The following is a 24,743-nucleotide window of genomic DNA, read 5'->3' as shown; positions in this document are numbered from 1 at the left end:
ATACCACCAAAAGCAACCTTCTAATTACACCTTTATTAATTTAAAATTCATACATAAATTTTTCTTTACATGCACTTTTTGGTGTACACGTGCTAAATGAAAAATCATCTAAATGCTCGCACGATATTACCATTGAGTTTATTATAAGTGCAAATAAAATGTCATAATTGTTATTTACATACTCCAATTTAATGTTAGAGTATAATTTCAACATTCAAATTTTACAACTTTTAAAAAACAGACCTATTGAATAAAATCCAATATAAAAATTATACAAATTATAAAAAGCAAACCTATTAAAGTGCCCTCAACTTGCTGAATACTATATATATATATATATATATATATATATATATATATATATATATATATATATATATATATATATATATATATATAAGTTTAAGAGCACAAGAAAATTGATTTAGTAATTGTAACATAAATTATTAAAAAATAAGAGTAATCAAGTATATCATTAGAAGATTTTGACAAGTGATTATTGTATCCAGAAGGAAAGCTATAAAGAAATAATTGGGTGAATTACTTAAAAATAGGACTAATCATATTATCTCAAGGAGTTGGCTAGATAAATTAATCGTCTTTAATGAAGGAATAAAAGGGGCTAAAGTGATAAAGATATAATAGGGTGAATAATTTTAAAATGAGACTAATCAATTATTCTTGAGAATTTTGGCTTGACAAATGTATTTTATTTAATTAAGGAGTAAAAAGGACTTAAAGTATAAATAACAAACTATAAATGGTTTATAGAAGATAGCGAGAAAGTTTTAAATTTTAAATTTGACTAGTGATAGGATTAGTTATAAACCACTATTTTAAAGTTTTAATTAGATTTTATGTATTAAAATAAATACAAAATTCTAGAAAAAAAATGAGAAATTTGGAAGCCATTGAGAGGATTTTTGCTATAAACCTCATATGCAATACATATAGACATAGATTACAAGACAAGAATATCCAATGGTTTAATAAATTAATCCAAAAAAAAAAAAAAGCATATGAGTGTCTCCCAAAATGAAAAATTGAATACTAGAGTATATTTTGCCCTTTTTTCTCATTCGTCCAGCCGTCCGTCCATCGGCTTCTGGTTCTGGGACGGATTGAAAAACAAACAAATTTTGAAAAATCCTTTTTTTTTTCCGGACATTTACAGACTAACACACAATACACGGTTCCTATATTTGTAATTTTATTTGAAGTGGAAGAAGAAACTGGAAAGGGAGAATTACAAGTGGGAGAGGATTAAATTATTATTGCCGGCGGCGGGCGGGACGGGGCGGAGCGGAGCCGAGGCGGCTTAGCGATGATAACGCGATCGAATCTAGCGGAGCAGCTGAGAGAATACCAGATTCGGTCCAAGCACGATTGGGCTTCCGTCTCTTTCTTCTCCTCCACCTCTAATCTCTCTTCTTCCCGGTAGGCATCTCCACAATTCCATTTTTTTTTTTAAATAGCTCGCTCAAATTCAATTTTAGTGTTTGTGTCTCGTGATCAGATCACTAAGATCATCGTGGAAGATTCCTTTTGTTAAAATTGTTTAAGATTTCTGGATATATAAAATGTTTAGCATCTGGCAAAAATTGTTGAAAGTTGATTGGAGAGAAGTGTTTAATTGGGGCATTTGGTTCTTTCGAGGGATTAATTTTGTCAGTCAATTGCCATCTCGGTGATCCAATTGAATTTAGGTTTAACGTTCTCCAATTTATCGATTTTTAATATTTTTGAGATGCGTTGGTAATTGACAAAATTTGGTTGGTTTCTGCACTGAGTTGAAGGTTTAAATTAGATGATCTTAATAGCTTTTAGTGAACCTGAGCTTTTTTGTTCTGCTGATATGGAATTTTGGGTTCTTTTACCAACCCTGAAAGAAAGTCTCAGGTTGATATGAATGTACAACTCTGATCCATGGAATACTTTCCAGCTGAATGCACATAAATGGAACCACTTTCTGCAGATGTAACTAAATGGTCTTCCCTAGGATCATGATTTACTTGGAAGTGTGTATCCGTCGAACACCTCTGGATAGTTGAGGCATGTATGGATATTTAGTTCAGGGTGTCTTTGTGTAGCGATTGCAGGTAGACCGTCTCATTTTGGCTATGATGATGTTGTCAGCTAGAATTTTTCTTGAAATGTTTCCTTTGAATATTGGCCACATCTCTTTTGTCTGGAAAAGGTTGTTATTCTTTCATTAACTCTTATTGGATGCGATCTCTGGTTATAATTCTACAAATAAAGCCAGCAAAATCTGGGTAATAAATATGATCCTGTGCTATCTTTGGTAATTTGAATGCGAGATTGAATGCAATGGTGTCACATTAATTAATAGACCTGGTATATAATTCTTTCTGTCGTATATGTTCGGCTTTATTGTTAATCTAGAATGCAGTTATCCTCTCCTTGTTATTAACTTTTTCTCTGCTTATTAAACATAAGGAATTCCACAATCCTGTCCAAAAAAAGGTCTTTTTAAATGTATTTTTATATTTAGTAATGTGTATTTATCTCTTCATAATAGCAATTCAGGCTGTGAATTAGTTCCAATATCTTTGTAGCATGTTTTTTGGAGCAATTATCCTATGTTACAGTCTCCAAGTGTTTGTTTGTAAGTGGATGTTGACGGTAGTGTCAATGACATGTATAACCATTGGGAAGTGAGTTCTAGGAAGAGGCAGTGAGCAAAGCCATGCTTTTCATAACTGGATTATGTTGTTTATGTGGTTGCATTCATCAAATTGTGTGGTTCATTTGTTTGTATTTGCATGTCCATGTGTTTTTAAAGCACAGTGTGTGCTGTTTCTCTTATAGATTCTGATTGTACCCGAATTGGAGATAAAAGGAAAAGGCTTTAAGCTCATATTAGGGTACTATTACGGGGTGATGCCACCCTAAATGAGTGAATGTATGCTTTGTATGTTAGGTAGGTGTATGGGAATTTTGGATGTACCTTTCCTTTAAACCCCCCCCCCCCTGGCCGGCCCGGGGGCATTTAATTATGCCTTTTAGGGTGCAAAAGTTAGAAGCTGCCATTTTTGAGTGAAATTGAAGATTTAGAAGCAGCTGAAATTTGATCTTCTTGGGTTCTATAAAGGATTTTTCTCTTATGTATACAGCAATATGCACACCATTTTTGTCAACTTGATCAATTCTGGCTTATGCTTTTAATGTTCTTCATTTCCCTCTCGTGTGCAACACCTCCTGCCTCTGTCCTTATGAGTTTGCAAAATGCTTTCTATTTCTAAATGTGCAGCAACTGTTGCTTATGGATAACCCTGTACTCCGCTGTCTCAGCTGATCTCATTTCTCTGATTTTTTGCAGGGTGGATGTTGTAGTCTTTGTAATTTGGGAGCTTGTGATCTTAGCATTTCTGGTTTTCTCAGCTGTTTCATTATACTTCAGACAGCTGAGGCTTGCTTTTATTTTATTATGTGTTACGTTGCTATTGCTTCTGTGCATGAAGATTACCAAACAAGTAAGACAGGCTAGGAGAAAGAAGCGAAGGATGCTTCTTCCGCTGTCAATGTAACAGTTCTTACAAGTGGTCAACATTGACTCTGTAAATTGTGAGAATCTTTAACCTTTGTATTTCTCATTCTTTTACCATCAGTTATTTTGGTCCATGTAACTGAATTTGAGGTAGCTGAGTAAGAGTATAAATTCCTGTTGTTATTTAACAATGAGACGGCTGGGTTTGGAGGTTGAAGTTCTGTCCCTAAATTTATTTTGTGCCATCAAGCACGGATTTTGGTTCTATTAGCACCCTTGTCCCATGAACACTGACGTTGCACATTTTGGCGGTTGTACTGCTTTGTCATGTAGGAAGCTGTTTGATACCATTTACTTGTTAAACATTGGCATTTGATGACCATCGAATACACCAACCAGTATCCTTGGAATAGAATCCTGATTTGCAATATTGGATGCATGACCTCTATCTGAGAATGAGGATTGGATTCTATACATTGCGGAGAAATTGGTGTTTAAATGATTTCTACATGAGGTTTGAGGTCTTCAAATTGTTAGTTGAGTGATACATAGACAGTCTGTGCGATGCTTGAAGATCATTGGGGCTTAAAGAAATGGACCTCAATTCCCTGCGTCACTATTGTCCATATTGCACCGAAGACCAGTAGAATGCTCAAAACAATTCCCAAGCTTCCAAGTGACCAATTAAGGTACCACATTGCGCTATGCTTTACAGGTTTGTTGGTCATAATCCACATTATACAGGGATATGCAAAAGTTACTGGGAGTGTAATGCCTCCAATCAGCCCTGCCAAACTCGGCAAGAAGGGAAGAGCCACTGCTATAAAGAATGCCAGGCACCCAAAAAACATTCGTAATGCTGCCCTCAACCACCACGGACATGGCCTGTTATTGTTGCTGGTGTACCTGAATTCAAGGTTGTCGAAGACTGGCATTGCATATATTTGGAATGATGTTAAGCTGTTGAGGACGATAAACAGGCTTGTCGCCCCTAGAATCACCTTTGACGTGTCATTCCTGTGGTATTTGTCCAAAGCGCTCATTATCCCACCGTTGGAAGGTATCTGGCGGCAGAGCACACCAGAATCAGTACTTATCTCGTTCAAAAATTGCAGTTTTAGATGACAAATATATGCAGGAGCACATAATTATTAAGGATGATTAGTACTGCTAGAGTAGCAAGTCCAAAGAGGGGCATTGGAGTGTACCAGGTCTCCGTAAGCCCGGTAGCCGCCAATTGCCAAAGGAAACAAACACAAGGCAATGATGAGGTACGAGAACTTCACTCCTTTCCACATTGGCAGGCGTGAGGGTTGCTTGAGGCTGGATGGCATCGTACCCTGTATTGAAAACGCAACATAGTAGTAGGAACAGATCAGTGCCCAACACAACACACACCTTTCTACTTGCTTCCATATCGGAATTCAAAGGGATACAGTCCAACTCTTAGTACCATTTATGTTATATATATATATATATATAGGCATGTTCCATTCTCAATGACAGTTATTCGAGTTGCAAATAGAGCAAAACCTGTATCTCAAGGACTAGATTGTGGCCCCTGAAGGCAAATGCAACGATCCCAAGGGCGTTCAGGATGCTGCAAATTCTACCAATTTCAGATTTAAACACTATTGGTTCATAAGAGACTTTCCCAGGCCGATCCTTGACAACCGACACCACCCATATAATCGTACAGTAAGAAACTGCTGTGACTGCACCGATTAAAGACACTCCGGCTATGGAGTTTAGATTAGGAAGTTGAGCCAGAATTACGGCAGAGAACGTGAAGACCAGATACCATTCGGTCATGCTCAGCGGGGTGATGTGGTCGGTGGCTCCGCCGCAAACAGTTTGATAAAACATCTTCATGGTTCCGCCTCCAATCATTATTAGTGCAACACAAGTCCCTCCTGATAGGTACATAGTCGGAAATAGAGCCAAAAGCTTCCCTACCTTGTTACCTGCAGCAACCCGGCCCAAAAATCAATCATCTTTTAGTTACCGATTCATCGATCTTTCACTGCGTACTTTGAAAAGTACGGTAATTTTAAAAAAAAAAAAAAAAAAAAAAAAGGTAAGGTGGTTCTAGTGATACTGGTCTTTTCAACTTTAATTTGTGTGGCAGGATTAACAGAATTAAGCTTTTGGTCTTTTGTAATAGTGCTAGTTGTGACTCATGAAGGAGGACGTAGTCTGATGCTGACCGAAAACAGCCATGGAGAGCCATAGGTAACGGCTGTATCGCATCCCCGCTACAGACTCGTGTAATTGGATTAATAACCATAAAGTGTATAACTGCCACATAAAAGCCAGCGACAGACAAATGATCCCCCAGGTCCTGCAAAATTAGTAGTGCATGCATAATTAGGAACTTAATCAGATCGAGATTGAAAAAGTAGTGGTAAGAATACACATACTAGTACCATATATACTGGTGAATTAACTTAAAAAGAAGTGGAATTTTTTCAAGTGTTAGTCACCATCCAACCAAATTATGTTAACGTTTAATTAACTCACCAACCAAGGGCTGTAAAAGCAAGAGGGAGTACAAGAGCTTGTACTCCAATCCCTGAGCTAAGCGTGTGAAAAGCTGCATAATAGGCGTTTCCATTCCTGGACTCCGTGATGGGAAGCCATGCTTCTTGAGGATCAAGGTTAGTGAAATGACCTATTTCTTCCAGGCAACCTTGCATGCTTTCAATGGCTTTCTTCATGGGGCTTGCTAAAGGGGTCATAATGCGTGCGGCAAAAGGGCTTTTAGGGGTCTTAGGCGGGGTTCCGTTAATTCCATGGTTTGGAGTTTCAGTCGTGGAAAGTGAATAAATTGCTCCAAATGTTGGGGATACTGAGGATGCCGGAAGTATTCCAGGAATAGGTTCTTGAATATCGGGGCTGGGGCTTGAGATCACTTCTACCAGCTCTGCTCGACTCATGATTGGCCTAGGAATCTCTCTCTCTCTTGTCACTTTCTCCTCACGTAATTAGTATCGTTGGTCTTTGATGTAGAGCCTGTGTCGTAGGATTTGTTGGAGCAATGGTAGGATATATATAGAACCATTTAAAGGGAGTTTTGATCGATGTATTGGTCGATGTGGATGCTACCATGCTGCGGGAATAAAGTTGGTATCTTTTGCTTCTTTGACCAACCGCACAATGGCCTGGTTGCCGGTTAAAAGACTTGAAAAAGGTTAGTAATACGAGCAATCACTGCTCAACGAGTCATAAAGTATGTCTGCTTGTATCAGAGGAGCGTATGTGGTCTATCATGCAGATAAGCAGATAAATATCATCAGAAGCTTAATTAATCAGCAGGGCTGGGAGGAAATTTCCCACAAGTTGCACTCTCTTGGCTACACTGTTCTTGGGAACCAGAATATCCTTTATCCAATCAAATATGGTGCCTCTTTGCTAGGAAGTTTCATTGATCGCTATTCAAATTGAAGTGAAACTCAGTTGTTTATTAAGGGCACTTTCTTTCCACATTGTACGCACCAATAAACACCAAGTAGACTGAAGAATACAAGATAGTTGAACCAACTTTTTTCTTATATTTCGTTATTTAACTCACTATACCTTATGCAGCACGAATGGCCAAGAGCACTTCGGCAGCATTACGGTGGTGGAATACAGGGGTTGATGGCTGTTGTTTAAGTTCCTCGGTTCCTGTAAGTTTTGGATTACCTAATGCATAAGGAACCCCTTTGCGGTTAAGTGAAAATGGATGACCTCAGGGTCCTAACGTCGGCGGTACTGATGCCATAGCCTGACGCAAGAATTATGCAGGTCCAGTCCAGAAAAGTGATGAAGGATACGTGGGCTGAGGTGTTAGCGACCATACATGGGTGAACTTACCTAAGAATTGAGAATTGAGACGATCTCCATCCCTGCTGCCCAGGACAGAGTATTTGCTAGGACCGCACCGGGTCAGAGGACCAAGGAGCATGATACCCTTTAAATAAAGCTTAAAGGATTCGAATCTGGTGAATGGAGAAAATAACACCCCCAAAAAGGATTCGACAATTCTCAGACTCGAATTATTCAAAACCAATGCAGTCTCCGAACACTAGCAGTTAACACCCAAAAAAAAAAAAAAGGTTGCAAGGGCCACCAACTTTCTCATAGTGCGCTATTCGTTCCACCTTTTTCTTCCTTGACAACTAAATTTGGTTCTTTCTTTCCGGACTCAAACTTTCTAGTTTGCCTGCTATCGACTCAAATTGGTTCATCTTTATATGGACTGACATTAGAGGCCAGGGAAGAGAACCATTTTTATCGACTCAATCCATGTTTCATTTCTTAGAAGCTTTCTACTTTTCTCTATACCTGCTTTAATGTTAAACAAGTTTCAATTTTTCGACTCAACATTTTTTTTTTTGGGCATTAGACTCTACTCTTAACTGGATCAGGATTGGCCTGGTTGGTGTAATTCTGATGTAATCGTAATTTTTTATACCAAGTATAATAAATAGTATGAGTTGATAACCTTTCGTTACAGCAGTTTATGAGAATTACATAACCAGACAGGGCAACAATTCCACTTGAGAGTTGAGAGACCCCAGATCCCTCTTTTAACTCCGGTAATGATTCTATGAAACCTATGTCACTGGGGGCGGCGGTGCGGCCACCCAGATCAGTATCTCCTCCATTTGAAAGATTTTTGAGCGTCTCCCACCAACCTTCCGAAGCTGCAGGACAAGTCAGGGAATCCACGGCCCAAGCACTCGTCACTCGACAGTGGCTGGTGGGACACCGAAGGATGGTTAAAGGGGTCGCTAGCTGTTGGAAGCCTCTGACATCATAATACGATCATTTAATGGATAGTCTTCTCTACACTAGACAATCTTTATTGGACATATACAGCATAGCATGTTTTTCTTTTTCTGACAACAAATTGTTCAATGTACAGCAAATAGTACTGAGTCTTCTCTACTCTCTCTCTTAACGGCGTTTTACAACGTTCACTCATTGATGACAATAGGGCCCTTGTTGTCCGCCCAATGCATTGTTGAATTATTGCGAGTCTTTTGTCGTATGAAAATTACAATTGCCAGCTTTGTTAAACTTTAACTTACGAGCGGTTCTGATTCTTGAACTTTTAACTTTTGAGTGTATTTAGTATCTTTGACAATTTTGTTCCAAATTATTATTAGAAAGAGTCACGCAATATGATAGTCACGTGTTTTATAATTATTATATAAAAAAAATGCCAAAAACATATAAAATATCCTTCTGACAAACACACACAGAGGATGGTTTTCGCCTGGCTTGTGCCAAATTTGATTATTGGTCACATCCACAGTTTTCCTTCAAGTTGCGATCGACGTTCAAAAGTGAGGTATTTTATAAATTAAAATTTTTTCAACACGTAAAGCATACACTTCTTTAAAATTTTTAGTCTTTATATATATATATATATAAATAATTCTATACCACAATATATAAATATAAGTCTGTGCATAACACGGTTAAAATGCTAGTAGAGTAAAATGGAAGGATTTGGAGGGATATGCATAATAGAGATAACAGTGATTAAAAATTTTTTTTTTGCCCTCCCAATTTTGGCAGAAAAGGAAGGAAACTTGCAACAATGAACAAACTCGTTATTCTTATTTAAAAATGCCCATCTTGTCATTTAAAAAGCTCTTGAACCTTTTTTTTTTAAAAAAAAAAAAATTTTTGTGAAAGGATTGCTATTGCATTTATAGCATGACATGAGAGCATGAAAAAAAGACATTAAAAAGCGTAAATAAATCCTTATACATTTGCTGTATACTGTACTTGATGAAGGAAATGCATATTAACCACCGGCACCCACCGTATAAATGAAGACGAGGGTGGCCTTGGAATCCACGATTTGCTTGGCTATTTCTGAGGCTGTGTTCAGTGGGTTGGCGGGGGTGATGATGGCGCCGAGGGACATGACGGAGAGGCAGACAATTGGGAAGAAGATGGAGTTGGGGGAGAGCAGGAGGACCGCGTCACCTTTGCGGATTCCCATCTCAGAGAGACACGTGGAAGCCGACTCAACACCCTTCCAGACGTCTGCGAAGCTGAGGTGGCGACCGGTGGAGGCGTCAATGAATGCAACCTTGTTGTCGTTGTGATGCTGGGTGAGCAGGTGCGAGGAGAGGAAATGAAGGTGGTGATGTCCAGGGAGTGGTTAGATGGTAATGCCAAGGGTTTGCGTTTGCTGTAGAAGGTGGAGTTAGACTTGCAGAAGCCGCTTCTAGGATCCACGTTGGTTTGACTTTGAGGAAGCTGCGCCATACGGATACCGACCACGCACAGAGGACTGGTGGTTCGCCGTGAGCTTCAAAGCTGCTTGGCTGTCTTCGAGGTTTTTGGGATTGAAACGCGAGAATCATTCATGTTCGAGTTTTCATTCAATTCTTAGTGGGAAGATTTTAAGAGCTATGAATATGGAAATATGGAAGATTTATAATAGTATAAATAAGGGTTGAAAATGGGTTTATAATTTGAGTAAATCTCATAAAATGTATGCATTGTAATCATTAGATTCATGACATGTCTAAAAAGTTAAATTTTAAATTCAAAATTTTACATATTTATCATTCATCCATCCAATGCTGACAGTGCACTGTCAATGTAGGAAAATTTTTTCATAAGAACCTTATGAAAAAGTCAAATGAATTTCACCATTTCACGAGGAAATTTTAGGGTATTTATTCAACATTTTGACTACTGAATACTTATTGTTACTAAAACAGTAAATTTCGATTGCTTGAGGGAGTTATGTATAATTTTGAAATTCCAAAGGTATTAACTGAAATTATAAAAAATCTCAAACGAGATTTCTAAATTATCCCAAAAGAAAATTGCAAAGCCCTTCCAAGGATTGATGGTCATGCGAATTGTAGTTTTCTCTTTCAGTTAATACCAAAAAAAAAAAAAGAAAATAAGACTAGATCGGCATAACAATTTTGCAATTTCACTATCAATGGACCGCCATATTAATTGATTATTGCTTCTTTGATCAAGAGTGCTCTGAAGAAGTCTTTCATTAGCAAATATGGCACTTGGAAGCAGCAGCAATGCAAATGCTCCAAAGTTTTACTTCATCGATTAAATCCAGTAACAACTTTGTATGCAGCAGGTCGCACTACTGTGCTTCTCAGCCAACGTAATCCAGAACTATTACATCTGAGCTTCAGCATACGCATGAGGTTTTTAAATGGACATTTGATTGATTGTTTGGACTTTGAGGATATGATCTTCAGCTTTAATTCCCAAATTTTCCTCTGTATTGAGTGTTTTGAGAATCCAGGAAACAAATTCATTCAAGATAAACCCCATTGCTTTAAAGTTTGGAGGCAGCAAGTTGGATCAGGTCCTTCCTAAGAATCTTGCCAGAGGGATTCTTGGGAATGGAAGCTATAAACGCCACTCGCCGGATTCTCTTGTATGGAGCCACCTACATACGAGGAAACAACCAGGATAAACGACATTAAGTCAATCAGCATAATCAATTCCTAGCACGATACTGCATGACAAGTGAGCATCGAGTTACCTGCTTCGCAATAAAATCAATTACTGCAACCCCAGAAATCGTGCTTCCAGCTTTTCGCACCACATATGCCATGGGGAATTGTCCAACCTCCTCATCAGGAAACCTGATCAGGCGATCAAACGCGAAAGTTTCAGGTGTGACTGATGGCGCTAGCTAGAGTGGTGCAATGAAATACTTACGGAATTACAGCAGCATCAGCTACTTCTGGGTGACAGAGTAACAAGGCCTCCAGTTCTGCTGGAGCTACCTACAAAATTTCAAGCACTCATTTATTTAAGAATTGCATCCATCTAGCTAGAACATCATTATGTATTGAATGGGGAGGGGGAAGAAAAAGAACCAAAAGCCCAAAAAAAAAATTTATTTGTTTCCTTTCTGGGAGAAGACATCGAACTAGAGTCGATTATATGACAACTTGAACAAATGCCGCAATTACCTGATAACCTTTGTACTTGATCAGCTCCTTCAGCCTATCAACAATGAAAAGAAACCCATCCTCGTCTATGTAGCAGAGATCTCCAGTTCTTAACCATCCATCTGAGTATAGAGTTGATGCCGTTGCTTCTTCGTTGTTGAAATAACCTGCATACGTTAAGTTTATCCTAACAAATCGTAAGTACTAGGAATTAAATCCTGCCCTGCAAATGCAACATTTATGATCTGAATAAGCGGAGTTGGACTTCATGTCCATGATCATCATCAGGTCAGGTGTATAACCTATTTTATGACAGCTTGAAGAAGTTCGAACATATCCTTTAAAAGGACGTTAATTGACATCACTGTTTGTAATGCGATTGAACAAGTAAACTTTGTGGATCTTTCTTCTTGTATTGCCAGCGAATATATCGCACCAATTATGGCCAAGATCATACAGAGTTCACAAAAATTCTTTACGTTGGAGTCCTGACCATGAAATGAACAACGGAATCAATCCATTCTGTCATTGTTTTAATTTACCGGAGGCCATGTTGTAATCGGAAAACAACCAGTCTAACAAAAAAGCTAAGGTGACGATCAATCCGGAAAAATAAAAGGTACGAACTCTGAAGGAAAAGAAAAGCTTGGCTAACAACCTCACATATTTAGAAAGGGATAATTTCAGAAATCTCCCCTAAGGTTTCATGAAATATCACTTAGCTCCCTTGAAATTTTGAAAATATCCCTTTGGATAGTCATTTCGTGATTCTAAATTATTTGCTTGCATCACAAATACAATTTTCAACATATATTTTTATTTCACATACATCACATCATAAAAAATGTTACAGTGATTATTCCAAGAAATATTTTAAATAATCTCCTATCCAAACATATTGTCATCCCTTCTGACCAAAAGTAATATAAAATTCATGTTTGAGGAGAGAGACTATTTTGGGGCTAATTGATTAGAATATAGGTGTAAAAAAGAAAAGTCAGACACTTGCAGATCTGACAGAGTCCATGTATAAAACTATAGGTACCGGGTTGAGACAGTCCGGCACCTGACAGAAATTCTTTTTTTTTTAAAACATGTCAGGTGCCGGGCTGTCTCAACCCAGCACCCGACACATTTTTTTTCCAATTGAGTGAATTGCAATTCACTTTATTTGTTAAGCTAGTTGATAAATGCAATTCACTTTAATTAGTTTAGTGGATTAATTAGTTTAATTAATTGAGTGAAGTAATTTTAAGAGATTCGATTAAATGCATTTAATTAAGGTGATGGTTTTGTTATTTATTAAATATTCATTTATTTGTTATAAATTATTTAATTATTTAATTATAATGCATTATTTGTTGTTATTTGTTATTATTTGTTGTTATTTAATTACACTTTATTTGTTATACTATTTGTTATTATTCGTTGTTATTTAATTACACTTTAGTTGTTGTTATTTGTTATATTATTTGTTATTATTTCTTATAATTATAGAATCGCAATTATTTATTTATTTGTTATAAATTATATATATTTGATTCAATTAATTAATTATTCAAATAAGCATATTAATGAGGTTCTAAAATGCTATCAACACTCGTCTCTAATAGGTATAACATGTCAAGTGATAATTGCTTGGTGATTCAAGTATATTGGGGTGGAAAAATTATAAACGAAGGAGGGTCAATTTCATATGATCCTTCTATACCGAAACAAGTGTTGTTCCTTACAGAGATGGTAGGTTATGATGATTTGGTAGACAAAATATACAATCTTTTGGGTTTAGATCGGAATCTTCTGGGTAAACAAAATATACAATCTTCATTACATGTTTGCTAAATATCAAATATTATAATATGGGAATTTAGCCTTTTATTATTTGAATGCTTATCGTTATTTTTATATTTAGCCATTTCACCGTTGTCACGCTATGCATTTTTTCCTCTTTTTTTGGTCCTTTTTTTATATATTGCACAATAAATTTAGTTTTATAAAATTATAGTGAACATTAAAAATTACATAAAAATTCTAACAAATTATTTCTCAACAATTTGAGAACTACATCTTATTACAAAATGAATGGTATATTTTGTTTGAAAAACATTTTCGTAGTTTAACATCCTATAGGAGTAATTAGTGATTTTGCACAAATCTATTTTCTTCTTTTTCTTACGTTTCAACTTTGAAATGTAAATTAATTAACTTAAATTTCAAAGTATTTAGTACTTCAGGTCGACTCAGCTTTTTATTAAACTTTTTTTCTTGTTTTGGTTTTTTGATTTTTTTTTGTATAGGAGATTTATGAAATTATCCTCACAATACAAACTACGAAAAAAATTCAGAACTTAAATAGATGTTCTATTAGTATGCATTATGTTCAATTGGTAAAATGCAAAAATTCAATATAAGTACCAACACGAGAATGAATACAAAATCTAAAATGTTTAGGGTTTAAGGTTAGGGTTTTGGGTTTTGGGTTTAGGGTTCAAGGTTCAGGGTTTTGGGTTTAGGGTTTTGATCTTTAAGGTTTAGGGTTTTAGGGTTTAGGCTTTTAGGCTTTAGGGATTAGGGATTAGGGTTTTCAGGTTTAGGGTTTAGGGTTTAGTGTTTAGGGTTTAGAGTTTAGGGTTTAGTGTTTAGTGTTTAGGGTTTAGGGTTTTGATCTTTTGCATGATGCAACGTGTCACAAATTGCGATTGATAATTACTAATCATATTACAATTTCAGTCTTACGATATTTTCTTGAGAATAAAATGAGAAGTTATAAATGAAAGAGGAAAATTCAAAATTAAAAGAATATGAATACTAGATAATTGTATTTCAAGTCAAGTGATTTGAATTCTACTGGGAAAGTTTCACTAAGAATTTTTTGTTACTCGGCACATTTTGTTTGGTAGACTTATTAGTTTTTTTTTTATTTTTCAGAAAATTCGGTTAGGTATCGGGCTAACACAGTCCGACACCTGATAGATTTAAAAAAAAAAAAAAATTTCCTGTCAGGTGCGATTCTATAATTATAAGAAATAATAACAAATAATATAACAAATAACAACAAATAAAGGGTAATTAAATAATAACAAATAGTATAACAAATAACAACAAATAAAGTGTAATTAAATAACAACAAATAATGCATTATAATTAAATAATTAAATCATTTATAACAAATAAATGAATATTTAATAAATAACAAATTAAACCTAATTCATCACCTTAATTAAATGCATTTAATCGAATCTCTTAAAATTAATTCACTCAATTAATTAAACTAATTAATTCACTAAACTAATTAAAGTGAATTGCATTTATCAACTAGCTTAACAAATAAAGTGAATTGCAATTCACTCAATTTGATGTGAATTGCAATTCACTCAATTCGATGTCAGGTGCCAGGCTATGTCAGCCCGGCACTTGACATCTTTTTTTTTAAAAAAAAATGTGTCAGGTGCCAGACAGCCAGGCACCTGACATGTTTTAAAAAAAAAAGCTTTCTATCAGGTGCCGGGCTGTCCATAGTTTTATACACACACTCTATCAGATAGATTCGTAAGTGTTTGACTTTTTTTTTTTTACACCTATATTCTAATCAATTAGCCCTATTTTAGTGCCCTTTGAACCCATAGGCTATAAAAAAATAAACATTTTACAAATCAAGAAAAAAAAAGTACTAAATTGAAATCATCTTAAAAATAAGATGATGAAAGTTGATAAGAATTTATGTTACAGCTAATAATCACTTCTATAGCAGAGAGAGAGACAGTAAAAGCAAATACTATTCTTTAAATCATTTATACAAATAAAACCCTCCATAATGTTGAAGACAATTAGCATATAAAACTCATGCATTTGAGCAATAGATGAAATTTAGCTTCAATATCATACAGAGAATTTACTTCAAATAGATTGACTTTTTTATGTGTGTGAAAGATAAAAAATTTTATTATAAAAAAGAAAATTTCAGAATTTGAAAACAACATAGTCTAGAGCTTCAAGTACTTCATTTCTGTCGCACTCTGCATGAATAGAAATAAATAAATAAATAGACAAATATAGTTGTGAAATACAAAAAGAAAAAGGAAAAAAAGAACTTATAGTTATTCTTCTCCAAATGAGTTGAATATTTCATTGATTAAATCCTATATTTCATCGACATTTTCAATTCAATTATACATATAGATATATTGTTAAAGAAAAGCAAGAAATTTAGGAAAAAAAAAGAAGTTTAGAAAATTTAAATAAAAGAGTATTATTGATAATTCTTCGTCTTTGATATTGGCATATGGTCACACTATTACTTCAAGGGTGCTAAGCGAGATTTTGAAAACGTAAGAGGAGCCAGGTGATATTTGGTGGAGCCTCGGGGAGGTTTCTAAAATCATCCCATTTAGAAATGGCCGACAACAGATCATGAGGTTAGAAGCCACCCAATCCGATTCCTGTCCAATATATTCAGGCATTGGGCAGGATATTATATCAATTTATGGTGAAGCAGTAGGACGAGCTAACCTTTCATAATGGTGGGCCCTCTTAGCCAAAGCTCACCGGTTCGGTTCACCGGCAGTGCCCTTCCGCTATCTGAGTCCACAATCCTCCCCTCAACGCTGGGCGAGAGCAGCCCCGCAGTCCCGTACCTCCGGCTCTCCTCCATGGTGTCCGTGGAGGCTCCACCTCCGGTCGACTCTGTCAAAGCATAGCCTTGCATGATGGTCACCTTTGGAAACTTGTCCACGAACCCCTCGATCATCTCCTTGCTCAGGGGCGCGCCCCCACACAGCACCGTCCTCAAACTACTCAAGTCATATGTCTTCTTAATTTCATCAGCTTTGTTAACGATTCCAACCAAAATTGGCGGCACCAACGGCAAATAAGTAGCTCTGTATTTTTGCACGGCCCATAGCATCTCCTCCAAATCGAACTTCGACAAGACCACCACCGTTGAGCCCATGGCTAAATGACCCATGGTAAATGCAGCTAAACCGTAGATGTGAAACATGGGAACGGTTGCGATGTAAATTTCTTCCTGGGCATTCGTTCCGAAACGGCGAACTAGAGTTTCGATCAAAGCTATGAAATTCTTGTGCGATGAAGCCACGCCTTTACTAACTCCAGTGGTGCCGGACGAGTATAGGAGCGTTGCAGTGTCGTCTAGGGTCACCCGGTCTTTGACTCGGGCTTGACTTGCTTCTCTTTTCATCATCTCCTCCAAGCTTCCAATAACAGTACAGCTACTAGTACTGAAGCTGTTCTCGCATGGGGTTTCTCCTTCTCTTTCTCCCACGAGGACAACTTTGAGGTGGTTGTCGTTAGAAGCGTCCGCGAGTTTGGGCAAGAGTTGGGGGACTGTGAATGCGAGAGCAGGCTTGGTGTCGGAGATATGTTTGGCGATTTCGCGGGCGGTGTTGAGGGGGTTGGTGGTAGTGATGACGGCTCCCAGAGAAATAACAGAGAGGCTGACGACGGGGAAGAATATGGAGTTGGGGGAGAGGAGGAGGACTACGTGGCCTTTGCGGATGCCCATTTCCCAAAGACACGTGGAGACGGATTCCACTGCTTTCCAGAAGTCGGGAAAGGTGAGTTGGCCGCCGGTGGTTGCGTCGATGAAGGCAACCTTGCCGTGATGGGGACGCGAAGAAATGAACGTGGTCAAGTCCAGAGCATGGTTAGCAGGAAACGGGATGGGTTTGCGCTTGCTGTAGAAGGTGGAGTTAGCTTTGCAGAAGCCACTTCTTGGGTCGACCATCAGCCCGGCATCTGCCGATCGCACCACCACCATTGCTCTTTTTTTCTTTTTTTCTTTTTTGGGAGGGGGTTGATTTCTTTCTCTGTTCCCTCTCTCCCAAGTCCGCCTGAGGTTGCAAATCGCTAGGAGCAAGTGGTGGTACTAATCATAGAGCGAGCTTGTAGGTGGAAAGTGGGAATTGAGTCCATGATTAGGCGTCTCTTTGATTTGTTTAAAGTAGTCGCGTAAAAAAAAAAATTTATTTTTTACTCGGTGGCTGGTTCAGAATTGATTTAGCAGTTTACGCAAAAAAATTATCGGGGTTGTTTAGATAGACCATTATTTTAACAATAACTTTCTTTTTTTTCTTTTCCTTTTTTGATTGTCTAGATAGATCATTATTCTAAAAAGTTTGTTCAAACAATAATATGGGTCTGATACGTCTTGGTCAAGTTTAAACGTACTTTTTTACTGATAAAATATAATATGGTGGGTGCTGGAGGAGCCAACGAATGAAGGGAAGAAAAACACTAGGAGAAGGGATTAGAATATTATGTAAAATGTACGTGGGAGTTCACCTGCAAAAACGATGATGCAACGCGTGCATATAGAAATGATTTGTTATTATTATTAGGGTAAAATACTAAAAAAAACTTCTTGTGATTTACTAAATATTTAATTTAATTCTGTCTTATTTGGAAACCTAGTCCTTGTTTGGACAGCAATTTTTAAAAGCAAAATTGCTATCCAAACACAATATTTTCACCTTTTTACTTCACATATATCAAATCGTTACACTGTAATTTTATGTGATTTCAACTAATTTAAAAATTGGACGAAAAGCATCAAATCCAACGGTTATATGTGAAATGTCAATATTGTCCCTATATAAATGAACTCCCTGTGATTTGTCAAATATTCAAATTAACTCCCTCCAGTTTAAAAAATTACACTATAACTTTTCGTGATTTCGATTTAATTGAAATTTGAATGGAAAGCATCTTACATATAGTAAGGGTAATATTGACATGTCACACACAATCGTTAGATTGAATGCTTTCTATCTAATTCAATTTAGTCAACACTGCAGGAAATTATAATATAAGTTTTCAAACTCGAGGGAGTTAAATTAAACATTTATCAAATCACAGAAATTTTTTTGACAATTTACCCTTATTATTATTATTTGTTATTCATAATTTTAGGCAATTTGTCGCACCTCATTCGCAAGCGTCGAGGTGGCAGATCCAGAATCATATAGTATCACGGGATCAAGGAGGACTGACATGATTGCTTGATAAGGCCATTTGATGCTGCCCAAAGTTAAATGAACTCCATAAACATGAGTTTATTTGGATGATTTATTTGAGATAATTATTATAATAATATTTTTTATAATGTGATATATGTGAGATAAAAAGGTGATTGACAAGATAAAAAGGTGGTTGAAATTTGTAAAGTAAATTATTTTATCTGAAATCAAGTCAATCCAAACAAACATTATTGACTTGAGATAAGTTAAATTTGCACACTTAATGTCTAAATTCACACGTGTTATTAGTATTGATAACTTTTTTTTTTTTTTTATCAAATTGATAACTTGTACCATCAGTATTAAAAATTGCATCGAACAGGTGTACATTTAACCCCTTCGTGTGGATTTAAGACCAATGGGTGTAAACTTAACCCCGCCGTATAAGTTAACGCATACATTTTGTGTTTTTTTTCATAGATAGAAGAAACACACACACAATTAGATTAGAAATGCTCATAAATCATCGTCAAATTGGGCCAAAAGACTGATCTAAGGGGGACCCACAAACATTAGAAACGCATACATTTTGTGTTGACAACGCGAATTTTGAGCAAAGTTTGATGGATAAAGTATTTATTTTTCATTCTTTCCTACATAGAAAAAAAAGGCCTATCTTGGGGTAACTACTTTACTTCTAGAGAGTAATTATCACTACACCCTTCCCATGTTAATCCTCCACTATTGTAAGTTTTTTTTAAAATTTTTTTTTTTTTTTTTAGTGTAAGCAAGAGGACTCGAACCTAAGACCTATTGTAAGTAATTGATTTTTTTCCCTTTCCAAAGGATTCATTTGTAAGTCATTAATATTCAGTATTTTATATATTTTCCCTTTTGATTTGACTATTGTACATGTGTATGGACCTGTTTGGCAAACAAGTTTTTTGCCAAGTTTATTTGCTATAAGTTTTTCAACAACTTTAACTCCACTAACCTTAAAAAATTTCTCAAAGTTTTTAAACTATACATTTTAAATTATCAAAAAATTTATATATTTCAAAAAAAATTTTTACATTTTCTACTGTAAGTTATAGTAAAATTTTAAATAAACACCCAAAAAACTCATTTGTCAAATGTCGCATATATTTCTTAACTATTCTTCATTTGTTTTTTTAGTCTATCACAATTTTTTTTGTCTGTTCAACGGACTGCACAGTGCCTGGAGCGTGCCTCTTTTACTAGCGTATAAATTTTCTAGAGTTCTTTCGACTCCGCGGCCTGCTTCTGGAAATCTGATCCAAATACCTCCAGTCTGCTCAAAGCCCTAAAGGGTATTGTCAAAGCCTAATCCAATTATATCGGCCCAATCGTAAATTTTAAGGTTAGGGGAGGCCCAACAGTACGGGGAAGCCTCCTAAGCTTCTGAGATGAGATTCCGGGTAGTTCGATGGGTTTCATTTCATTTTCGTTCCCACTTTCGTTCCTGAAAGAGTGAATCACTCCATCATCTCGTCTCTGGAAGTTCAATCGCACAATCGAAACGTCGTCGGAATGGCCGGAGGAGGACATGGACACGGCACTACTTTCAAAGGCATCACTGTGCACCATCCCAAGCGGTGGCACTCGGTCACCGGAAAGGGCATGTGCGCCCTTATGTGGTAAAATTTCCCATCTCAGCACCATTCTTTTGGTGAACGTAAGCCGATGAAATCACTTTTCTTCTTTTAGCTGCTGTAATCGTAACTAGATGAGTGTGGATTTTTTTTTTTGGTTTTCCTTTCGAGTCACTTTAATTAGGCTAATTGTTACTTCTGGACGTGACTGTTTTGTTGGTTGGGTAATTAAAGTTTAAGCCTTTTCGTCTTCATTGCATTCTTTTGAGGATCTGGAACCTCTCTTTCCTTTGTAATTTCTCAATCCAGTGTTTAGAGCCGTACAAATTAAGCTATAGTCTCAAAAAATGAATACCTCAGTAGATGCCCCAGGGGCCGCAAGTAATTAGAAGAAATAAGGAAATTTTCACAAGCCATTGTTGATACGTGGATGCACTAAAGGAGGCATCCTTCACACCCCCACCCCCACCACCCTCCCTTTTTCTTTTGCTCGCGAGCAAGAACTGGTATCAAGATGATGCTACTGTTGACTTCAGATTAAAGACTCAAATGTTTTTTTGCTTCGTTGTCTTAATTCTCAATTTTGAGGGATTGATCGATTCCTTTTTAAGATTTCTTTCTTGTACATTCTTGTCATGTTTGGCTTTTGTCCTTGCGGTTGTCTTAGTTTGATTTTGACATTTTTGCAAAATAATATACGTGTTTGGTGGGAGGAATAACAAATGGGTGACACTTGGCATGCTAAATAAAAATGGCATGCTTGAATTGCTTTCTGTTTTCTTGTGATGCTGGCTTCTTGTGGATTTACAATATCAGGGCAGGTTATATATGATGAAACAAAATAATTCCTTGCTATTTTTAGTAGTGGTAGGTGGTCAAGTCCGATTGCTAGGTCGCATCTAGAGGAGATAATACATATTACAACAATAGAAGATGCAAAGGCTTTGGTCTTGTGATTTAAGAGTTGTTACATTCAGTTCCTCTCTTTCTCTAAATTGTGTGTTATACTATCCATGGTGTCCATTGTGTTTTCATGTTTTCTGTAACAAAAATCGGTTTTTGAGAAATTCCCAATTTTTGTTACTCACAAGTATGTTGTTGCTCTAGTTATATTGCTTCTGTTACCTCTGACGTTGTAGTTACATTGTTGATGGTTTCTTCTTTTTAGTTTTCATTTCTGAACCAAGTTAAAGATATTATGTATCCTGCTTTTTTGGTTCCATAGTTTGATATTTTAGGTGCAAAGTTATAGTGTTTGTGACTGAATAACAATGGTTGGCATAAAAGCTTAACTTCTACCTTATAACTATTTTTGTTGTATAATACTGGCTTGCAACTTGCAACGAAAGTGTAACGTCTACCTTTATTTTTGTTGTACAATACTGGCTTGCAACTTGACTTCAGTCATATGGTTTCCCTTGGTGCTAAGTCATCATTTCTTGGTAAAGTAGATTCCCTGAAGTAATATGATATTTGATAGTTCCATCTCACTGGATTTGAAGAATATATCCAAGGTTCAGATGAACAAATGTTTCTGTGGTTAAATATTCTTGTACATAAATTCAACTCTGTCTCAGATACACGTTGAGATAACTGGTGATAATAGGAGAACTTCATTTTTATCTCATTTAGTTGATGAAAGGTTGTATTTGGGGTTCAGATTAGGTCAGATATGTAGAAAAATTAGGACTTGGATCATGTTACAACATGCAGACTAGCAGATAAGTACAGCCTCACAGGGATGCTGGAAGTAGTTACTTTATCTTGTCTATATGACAACAAAATTTTGTTCACATAACCTTGAAATATGAATTTGCTCAAAATCATCATCCTTCTCACTTTGGATGATAGCCTCATCAGACTATCATTGTCATGTTCACATACACACACACATATATATATTTTTTAATTATGAAATTTGATCCAATTGTGTGTGTGCCACAATTTTAAGCACTGGTCATGAAGAGAAGTTAACCCTTTAGAATTGTAAATGCATAAATTAGTGCTGTTTCTCAAATATATGGAACATATTTGAGTTTCATATCTGAACTTGTAGCAGATTGTTTTGGTGCACTGTAGTATCAAATCTACTTGTCCAATTTCTCAAGAGCCCAAACAATTTTCGCTAAAAAATTGCTTTTTCTTAAAAAATCTGGAAAATGCTAATAAGTGTATATCATTTTCAGAAGCACAAGTTTTTGTCATGCTGCTATCCTGTTTTTGTTTTCACAAATGCTATGTTGACTCATAAAATACTTGTTTGCTCTCTCTGCCTCTCTTCTTCTCTTTATCCCCTGCCCCCCCCCTCTCTCTCTCTCTATATATATATATTTTACTGCATAAGAAGGCTTACAGTGCCAAATAAAACATTCTTTATCTTCTGAGGCATAGTAATTATAATAATTCTTTCATAAGGTAGCAGTTGATATAATTGTAAGAATTTAAACTATATAGTATCACAATCAAGTTAACACTTCAATTGCCCATGTTACTGCAATTTTGAAGCTGACTTGGATTTCTTGTTGGTTGCATATATCAGGTTTTGGATTCTATACAGGGCCAAACAGGATGGTCCTGTAGTGTTGGTAAGCTTTTAAATGGTCTTTTCCATCTAAATCTTCCATGATAACTATGCCTGTTAATTACACTCCCTGTTGATTTACTTGGTACACATTAAAGGGCTGGAGGCATCCTTGGGAAGGTCATGGCGATCACTCACATGATCATGGGCATGAACATTAGCTAAGGTAACCCATTTTGCAGTACGCTTGGTATGTTTTATCACACAAAATGGAGAGGCATTTGAATTATTTTTCAGTGTCTTTCATCAGTTAAAATCTGGACTTTGTCTCATTCTAGAGAAGTTGAAGATATTATGTACAATCTTTGGGTGTATGCAGTGTTGATAAAGTTGCTGAAAGTTTGGTGCTCTCTCTGTATATCTTTACGACGTGTTAGCAGTGTGTATCTTTTGCAGGTGTCTTTTTGACAAGCGGCGAAGCAGAAGTGAGAACTTTCTGATGTGCTCGTGCTGTGAAGGTCTTTTGGGGGGATTTCTCATGCAGTTGCCTATCGGGTTAAATGTTTGAAAGGAAAAACATTCTGAACTTGATGATGTAATGCACTGGTTTCCATATCCTGTTTCCTAAGATAGTTTTCCTTTAAGAAATAATGCAGCTTTGGAATATTCTGCAATGGAATTATGTGTCCTCGTAACTGAAGTATTTTCAGTTGAAGCATCTGACTTTGATCCGTGACTCTGGGTCTAGAGCAGTTGAAGCTCATTAAACGTTGTACTAAATACAAATATGTAAGCATCTGACTTTGTTCTCTTTTTTTTTTTCTTGGCTGCAACGATAACATTCTTATAATCTAGCCCATCCTATTCTAAACGCAGATCTGATTTAGACCAAAAAGTATTCTCTGGCATCTCTTTGGAATTTTTTCACTGCAGGTAGGGTTCGAACTCTCGATATTTTTTTTTTTGTTTGATGGTTTTCTTTTTTTCTTTGTGATAGAGCAAAAGTAAGGATAGTTGGTACTACCATCAAAGACGCTCTGTTGTCCGAAATGTTCATAAGCCAATTTGATAAATTTAGCAGCAAAATGCTCCAGCTTACGCGGAAGATATTGACCTTGCTGTATACGGAGGCCAATTGTAATAGACTTCCAAACGTACCTCTTGTCCGGCATGGAGATTAATGCGAATGAAAGCAAGACGAATTCATGACGCCGAAGTTATCATCAAAGAAGTGCTACAATATATGGGTATAATATTTAATTATAAAGAATGAAGTAATCAATGTTGAAAGCTTCTTCCGGCTGAAGAGTTGGTTGCCGGAAGTGGCCAGCCGCGCGTCGCAACTTGCAACTGGGCAAGCTGTATGCTAGTGGGCGGTGAGTATGTTAAGAAGCGACACTCTGGTCTGAATCAAACGCTTGAAAATGCAGTTCAACTCTTCTTCAAGATCATCAATGGCCATCTCCACCGCCTGCATTCTTTTACTAGCTTCTTGCAGCATGCTCGTGTCACAATTTTCCCACCACGAACTTAGGCTGTCCACACGACTTAGCCTGGCCTCGAAAAACCCTCTATTCGATTTACTGTGCGGCTTCGCATTAGGCATGGACACGAGTGACATTAGGGACTCCGCGATGGCCATGGTGGCCATTCTCACTTGTCTCAGCACATTGACCACAGCCACAAGGTTTTGGTTTAAGGGTGACGAGACATCAGGTGATGATGATGATGACGACGATGAGCGGATGCATTTGTTCTTCATCTCCTTCAACGAGTGCAGCCGCCTTAGCATGGCTTTCTTCAATTTCTTTCTTTCGCGACTGTAGCCGGAGAAATTGTTTGCTGCTCCAGCTGCACTGCTGTCGGCGATGCCTACTCGTCTTCGGAAAGCCGATTGAAGGTCATGCAGATGGTCTTTGGCGAACAAGAGAACATCCCTGGTGTTGCCGCAAGTTTCCAACATTCTCAGGGATGCTTCTGAAACCTCGTGAACCCATTTCTCTTGTTTATGCCCAGCAATTGCCCTTATGGTGATTGGCGAGTGAAGCGAGTCATTAGCCGAATCGTGCAAGTCTCTAAGAGCAAGAAAATTCAGGCGTGCCATTTCGCAAGCAGATGGAATTAATTAACCAATTAGACCCCCACTGAGGTCTGAAGATTGTACTAATTAATTAAGCACTC

The 24,743-nt window shown here is 36.8% G+C and overlaps 4 protein-coding genes and 1 long non-coding RNA gene across 6 annotated transcripts; 2 read left to right on the top strand and 3 right to left on the bottom strand.

Moving 5' to 3' along the window:
• The first annotated feature begins 1,029 nt into the window (after positions 1-1,029).
• Positions 1,030-5,017, top strand: LOC113713037 (uncharacterized). Of its 2 annotated transcripts, XM_027236737.2 has the most exons (3): positions 1,030-1,437; positions 3,341-3,585; positions 3,842-5,017. In XM_027236737.2, the coding sequence occupies exons 1-2, from the start codon at positions 1,325-1,327 to the stop codon at positions 3,546-3,548; spliced, it is 321 nt and encodes a 106-aa protein (XP_027092538.1). In that variant the 5' UTR covers positions 1,030-1,324; the 3' UTR covers positions 3,549-3,585; positions 3,842-5,017. The 2 variants fall into 2 exon arrangements, with proteins under 2 accessions (XP_027092538.1, XP_027092537.1); XM_027236736.2 differs by lacking the exon at positions 3,842-5,017 and having other exon boundaries at positions 1,032-1,437; positions 3,341-3,725.
• Positions 3,896-6,579, bottom strand: LOC140015378 (lysine histidine transporter-like 8). Its single transcript, XM_072067842.1, has 5 exons — positions 6,029-6,579; positions 5,716-5,849; positions 5,042-5,472; positions 4,717-4,848; positions 3,896-4,572 (listed from the first exon to the last, which is right to left on the bottom strand). The coding sequence occupies exons 1-5, from the start codon at positions 6,442-6,444 to the stop codon at positions 4,084-4,086; spliced, it is 1,602 nt and encodes a 533-aa protein (XP_071923943.1). The 5' UTR covers positions 6,445-6,579; the 3' UTR covers positions 3,896-4,083.
• Positions 6,580-10,512: 3,933 nt separating this feature from the next.
• On the bottom strand, positions 10,513-17,367 carry LOC140015345 (probable CoA ligase CCL5). The gene is made up of 5 exons (XM_072067656.1): positions 15,964-17,367; positions 11,476-11,621; positions 11,219-11,286; positions 11,040-11,142; positions 10,513-10,943 (listed from the first exon to the last, which is right to left on the bottom strand). Exons 1-5 carry the CDS (start codon positions 17,228-17,230, stop codon positions 10,830-10,832), a joined length of 1,698 nt encoding a protein of 565 aa, XP_071923757.1. The 5' UTR covers positions 17,231-17,367; the 3' UTR covers positions 10,513-10,829.
• A 5,844-nt stretch (positions 17,368-23,211) lies between these two features.
• LOC140015324 (uncharacterized) lies at positions 23,212-23,648 on the top strand. Its single transcript, XR_011821937.1, has 2 exons — positions 23,212-23,351; positions 23,439-23,648. It is a non-coding gene; the product is annotated as an uncharacterized lncRNA (long non-coding RNA).
• Positions 23,649-23,928: 280 nt separating this feature from the next.
• On the bottom strand, positions 23,929-24,666 carry LOC140015431 (uncharacterized). The gene has a single exon (XM_072068008.1). It carries the CDS (start codon positions 24,664-24,666, stop codon positions 23,929-23,931), a length of 738 nt encoding a protein of 245 aa, XP_071924109.1.
• Positions 24,667-24,743: the final 77 nt, after the last annotated feature.

Source organism: Coffea arabica, chromosome 10e (assembly GCF_036785885.1).
Source record: "Coffea arabica cultivar ET-39 chromosome 10e, Coffea Arabica ET-39 HiFi, whole genome shotgun sequence".
NCBI lineage: Eukaryota > Viridiplantae > Streptophyta > Magnoliopsida > Gentianales > Rubiaceae > Coffea > Coffea arabica.
Note: the sequence above shows the minus strand (reverse complement) of the source record. Positions and strands in the feature narration are given on the sequence as shown.